Source organism: Lepus europaeus, chromosome 1, assembly GCF_033115175.1.
Source record: "Lepus europaeus isolate LE1 chromosome 1, mLepTim1.pri, whole genome shotgun sequence".
Classification (NCBI taxonomy): Eukaryota; Metazoa; Chordata; class Mammalia; order Lagomorpha; family Leporidae; genus Lepus; species Lepus europaeus.
The window spans coordinates 26,914,483-26,920,853 of record NC_084827.1 but is presented as its reverse complement, the minus strand read 5'-3'; the positions used below and the strand labels follow the sequence as shown (position 1 = coordinate 26,920,853).

At 36.0% G+C, this 6,371-nt stretch overlaps 1 protein-coding gene across 1 annotated transcript in view; it reads left to right on the top strand.

The window, feature by feature from the left end:
* The first annotated feature begins 5,867 nt into the window (after nucleotides 1-5,867).
* The window catches only part of PTPRZ1 (protein tyrosine phosphatase receptor type Z1), a 137,839-nt gene continuing 137,335 nt past the window's right edge, over nucleotides 5,868-6,371 (top strand). The window contains exon 1 of the mRNA XM_062195317.1: nucleotides 5,868-5,985. Within this exon, the coding sequence (XP_062051301.1) occupies nucleotides 5,868-5,985 (118 nt within the window). The remainder of the gene's footprint in view (nucleotides 5,986-6,371) is intronic.

Sequence of the window (6,371 nt, the reverse complement as noted above, 5' to 3'; positions counted from 1 at the left end):
TGTAACATCTGACTTGTTATGTTAGTGTGCCAGTCACCCAGAAGTTCCCAATCGCAGAGTGGGACTGCAGGTGCTCTTGTTCTACAACAGATTTAATGCAACTATGTATGAACATAAGGCTCACTATAGTAATCTGATTTACATTGCTAAGTAATGTTGCAGTATTATTGTGTGGGTAATAGTTTAGTAGCATGTAAGAGTATCATAATAATATATAACACAAGTAGCATACTATTTTTATAATTTAATGAGTTCTATATGTTCTACCCACCTGATACGCTATTTTATGCAACTTAGTTCTCTTCTTGCTCTTAATATTTTTTTAGCTCTTTCTAATTGTTGTTTTACACTTATGGCTATATATCTTTGTTCCTATTATCATCATGTTACCAACTATTGGATTTTTCTCTTAAGTTGGAACAAATTCATTGTTAATTATGGATGTAAAACTAGGTAGCTACAATGATTATAGTTTTGTACAATAGCAATGATGTTGTGGTATCTTATTGTTTTCTTGGTATTGTAGAAGATTACCCAGGGAGAAAAGACAGTATTTAATTTCCTGCAGAAATTATTTTACACTTAAAGCTCCAGCAAGGCTAGCTTAATGAGATCTATCATCATTCATATCATTTAAGTACAAGAAATACTTTCCAAAGTTAAAAATCTGCTTTTTATCTTCATACCCAAAATGTAGAGAATGCTTTAAGTAAACTTTTGTGAAGCTTTAAAACCATGTTTTTTAACTTAATAATGTATTAGTTACATATCACTTTGTGGAAAAAAGCAGGTTACCAAGAATTAGTGTGATTAAGTATAAGTATGAGGTAAGGTATAAATGTATTATCTATGCATATATTACATGTAGGCATGCATAAAATTATAAATGGCATTTATCTATTTAACCTGGGGTTGCAGGTTGTTTTTTAAACTATTTTTGCCTGTCTGTATTTTTATATTTATCTGAAACAGGCATTCATTGTTATTCATGTGATAAAGTTCAAAAATTATTTACATGTTTTTCACAAAAAAATCCATTAACTTTGGAAATAAAGATAACTCACATTAAGCTAAATGCATCATATACCCAAGAATAGGAAACTACACTAGCTACTTTCCAAGTCAAGCCTGTGATTATTTTGAATTTTCATTGAAAAAGTTTGAATAGGTTTGGTAGGTGTGCTGCCAACACCCACATTCTCTCCGGAAAAGCATCCCTAGGCCTCAGTGTCAAAGGAAGAATCAGTCATATTATCATGTTTACAATAATTAATTAAGTTATATACCACAGATGTCTTTGCATATATACTGGGAAAAAGTTTACATCCCAGATGAGTAACAACAGGCTAAATGATAACTTATTGATGGCAAGCCAATCTTTAACATTGAATGATGAGAAAATTCACAAAGAACTTCTGACATGTATAATATAGTAGACTCTTCACTCAACAGGCCAATTTAATTTTAAAGTTTATCATAGTTAGCTAATCAAGATTTTGATCTATATTACTTGGATTATGAACTCAGCTTTCTTATCAGACAGTGAAAGATTGTTAAAATAAAGCATCTCAAGACATGTAAGACTTTCATAGCCAGTGATGTGTTCTTATTTTTTTAAAGATTTTATTTATTTGAGAGGTAGAGTTACAGAGAGAGGGGGAGACAGAGAGAGGTCTTCCATCCACTGATTCACTCCCCAAATCTGAAGGCAGGAGCCAGGAGCTTCTCCTGGGTCTCCAATGAGGCTTGAAGGGCCCAAGCACTTGGGCCATCTTCCACTGCTTTCTGAGGCCATAGCAGAGAGCTGGATCAGAAGAGGAGTAGCAGGGTCTTGAACCGGAGCCCATATGGGATGCCAGTATGGCAGACAAAAGCTTAGTCCACTATGCCATAGCGCTGGCCCCAGTGATGTATTCTTAAATGTTCTTTAATCAAACACTAATTCTGTTCTTAAAGGAATGCCTATTCCTGATTTTGTTTTATTTTTTCCCCTCAGAAAAGGGATTTATTTTAGTTTCTGGTGATAGGTGGTTATGACCCCTGTCACTATCAACCTTATTTTTATCTCTGCCACTTCATTCTTAGGCACATCTGGCTTCCCAGGTATTCATCGATGACAAATATTCTGATGACATGAGACTTTGCAAGGGTTTCCTGGTCCTGCGTTAAGTGTTCACAAGCTACCTACCTTTCATTGCAAAAACACACTGCATCCTTTTCATTTTAGTTAACGTACATATATGACTTTTCCATACTGTTCGTTAACATTTTCCTTCAAATATACTTCATATATGGGATAAATTCAGCATCTTTCAGGAAAATCAGTAGACTGTCTCCTTTCCATTTTAAACAGGAATCTGGATAAAAGGGGAGTGGGATGAAAATGGTGTGAAGGTTAACACAACCTTGTATCCCCACGAGCTCCCTGTGAGACCCTGGTGACCTAAACAGAGCTGCAGGAGCTCTCAGATGGCCTCTGAAACCAATGGTTACAAAATTTGCACTTCTCCATACTCTTGCCCTTTTCTCCACCTGGAAAATTTCAGTGTCTCCCTCTGTGCCTCTACTTATCAGTCATACTCAAAAGCTTCAAAGTTTTTATCTTCAGTTCTTCCCTGTCTTTGTACCCTATGCAGATTTCTGTCATTGACTGGCCTCATTTTTACCTCCTCTGATGATCTTACCAGATGTGAAATATGCCAGAAGTAACACCTGCCCTGGGCAAGTCCACTTTAAAAGCTCCAGACAGGGCAGTTCAGTTGCTGCTTGAGATGTGCAACCCTTATCAAAGTGCCTGGAGTGCCAGCTACTCTGCTTCCAGATAAGCTTCCTGACAGTGCATTGGGTAGTGGCATATGATGGCTCAGGTCCTTGGGTCCCTGCCACCCATGTGGGAGAGTTCTTGAGTTCTTGCTCCTTGATTCTGCCTGGCTCCGTCCCAACTGTTGTGAGCCTTTCGGCAGTGAACCAGCAGATGGAATACCTCTTTCCATCTGTCCCTGCTTTTCAAATAGAGAGAGAGAGAGAGAGAGAGAGAGAGAGAGAGAGAGAGAGAGAAAGGAAAGGAAAGGAAAGGAAAGGAAAGGAAAGGAAAGGAAAGGAAAGGAAAGGAAAGGAAAGGAAAGGGGAAGGGATATATAAAAACTAAAAAAGTGGAAAGAAATCCAAAATACTAGACTTCACATGTGTTCATAATTCTCTGGTTATTCTCTAGCTGAAGTTTCTAAAGACCACTCTATTTCTCCTTCCCATGATAGTCTGACCACTTTATAGCATTAAATTATAGGTGTGTATTTTGTCAGAGCAACACTGCTGGAACTTGTAGTAGGATGCAGATGCTAAACTGTTGACCTACATGAAGCAGAGACTTTTTGGAAGGTGAGAGCACAAATGGAAGTAATTTTAAAATTCAAAATACTTACAATGATATTTTAAGTATAAAATGAACTCCTAATTATCACTTGGGAGGAGGGAGTTTAAAAACTAGACAGAAAATGCTAATAGCAGTTGTGTAGGAAAACAAAACTTTAGATTCCTTTACCTGAGTGTAAAGAAATAGTGTGTGTGATTTCATATGTAAATGTGAATGTATATGTGTGTCTGCATGTGTGTATATGTGAATTAGAATGTCTACATGTTCACATGTTCATGTGCGTGCACATGTATATATGTGTGAATACCCATTTGCAATTATATAGATAGATGCTCAAGAGAAGTGCCAGATAGGATGGATTGAAATAGAAATGTTTAAGATTACTTGAAATGACATATACTAACTTTCTTTCCATTTTGTTATCAAGTTAAAAAGCCACTTCATGAAGAATGATTTTTCAAACTCATTTTAGAATAGCTTTAAAAAAAGATTTGATGATGTGTATTTTCTTGTATATCATGCATACAGTTCCTTCATGACATTCTTAGTTTTGTCACTACAAAATAGTCATACCAAAACAAACCTGGCAAATACTTTAAATTGAAAGAAGCAAAATATAAAAATTAAGTGAACTAAAATCTATAAAAAGCATTGGAAAACCTCTGTGTGTTTTTATTTTAATAGAGTTTCAAGTATATAAGCACTTCAATAGATTGCTTTAGGTAGAACTTACTTATTTTATTTTATTTTTTGCAAAGAGAAAAGTGAACTTAGCTTCTTTTTTTCTTGTTCATTGGAGCTATCAGATCTCATCTATCAGACCTCTAAGTAGAATTTTTAACAGTGGGGTACTCTCTCACGCCCAAGAACTGTGTAATTAGCATATGAATGTGTAACGGATTGTTTGAAGTAACAATTAAGGGAACAATGCATAAAGGACCTGAAGAGAGCTACTAACACCTGGGAATCTTGTATTGAAAAAGCTTTCCTAATGTAAGTAATTAGAAACCGAAGACAATCCCCAATATGTAGTCATAAAGCCTTACAAAGAGAGATAAAATATGCTAAATTTTGTTATCATCCTTTAGAAAGCATCACTAAAACAAGAGCTTAGAGTTCTGTTTAATAGAATAGCTGTAAATGTAAGTTTTGTGTGATATCAGATTTTCTGAAATCATAAAAATGCACTTATATGCCAAAATGCTTTATATTTTAATAGCATTTGTATTTAAAATATATAAGACAACAATCAATTTTTTCTTATAAGTGCAAAGTTCCAGAGGAACGTTCCACTTGATTGCCTGATAGGATCAAATACACTGTCAATTCTCTGTCATTTATTTCTCCAGATAATTCCTGCGTGTGAGCCTCTAGTCCACTGCATTGTTCAGCTTTATTTTTTTCAAAGACGTAAGGGCTGTAGGGGTTCCCACTAAGGTGATGCACCTTAATAGGATAGCCAACAGCTCAGACTTGTGATGCATCACTGATATTGGGGAGGGATCTGCGAAGTAGGAGGCAAGAACCCTATATTATAGTTTCCACTTTTGTCATGTAATACATATATCAATTATACTTTTATTTGGCACAAATTGTCCTATCTCTAAAACATGAAATTTCCCCCTAACGTGTGAAAGTCTGAGTCAGCCACATTCGTAAGCTCTTTCTATCATCTATCTAGTCATGTGTTTCTTTCCGCAAAGAAACATTTGTCCACAAAATTTAATTTGAAATAATCTGGTCTTAAGTGAGTACCATTTTGGGGGACAACTTATTTGAAATACAAATTACAACCAGGATATATCATCTTTAAGTGGAAAAGCAAATGTATACATGAATGTTCATAATAACCAAAAGGTAGACAACAGCTCAAGTATCCATCAGTTGATGAATGGATAAACAAAATGTCGCTTATCTATTGTCAAAACAAAATTGCACCAAACAGGTTGGAAAAAGTTTATTCAAGGGAACTATACTGGGGAAGCCAGAACCAAGCCTGAATTCTGCTACTGCAGAGAAAGGGACTACAGGATATTTGGGGAAACCTCAGGCCAACTGTGTCTGCTGACTAAACAAAGGAAAAGGAAAAATAAAACTCTGTCTTTATGACTGGAGGACCTTGAGAACAAGGTCCTGAAGTTAGGCTCCTATCCACCCATTAGAACTGGGAGATAAAGATGCTAAATCCTTGGTGATTAGGTTTCAAAGAGGTGTTTTCTAGGTCCTTCAGAGGTACATTTCTGGGTTGTTAAACTGTCAGGTGGCTATTGAAAAGATCCACATCTCAAAGGCGCAGAGAAAGAATTCACAACTTTTCTAAAGTAAATGCTTTAAGGAAAACTCAAGGGCTTACAGTGAGGAAGAAGCCTGCCTAAAGCTGATGGAGCTCCAAGGCTTGCGGGGTCACCCAGCAATGGGATGTTATTGGCCAGCAGAAAGGAGTGAAGCATTATGCATGCTGCTCCTTGGATGAAACTTGAGAGCAGGATGCAAAATGAAAGGAGTCAGCCAGTTTGCTGATTTTGTTTGTGTGAAATGTCTAAAAGAGCCAGATCCATCCAAAGTGGATGGGAGGTTTCCCAGGGCCGAGGGGTGTGGTTGGAAGCTGAATGGTATGGAGTTTCTTTTTTGGAGTGATGAGGGTGTTCTAGAATTGTTCTTACTGACAGTTGCCCAATTTTGTAAATACACTAAAAACTATTGAATTACACATGTTAATGGATTAATTGTGTGATCTGTAAAATGTATGTTGAAATATCCTATATGGCCAATGGAATATTTACCTTAGATACATGGATTACAAAAAAATTTTAAACATAAAGAGAACCCTTATTTCTCCAGGGCAGGTTTGACTTAAAATAATCTATGAATTCCATATGTGCATTTCTGATAGCTGCCCTATTTTTCAGGTTTTTAAAAGTGGTTTAAGAGTTTTTTTTAATCATGTTGTAGTAGAGTATATAACATAGAAGAGAGGAAAATAATTTCTGAAATATTC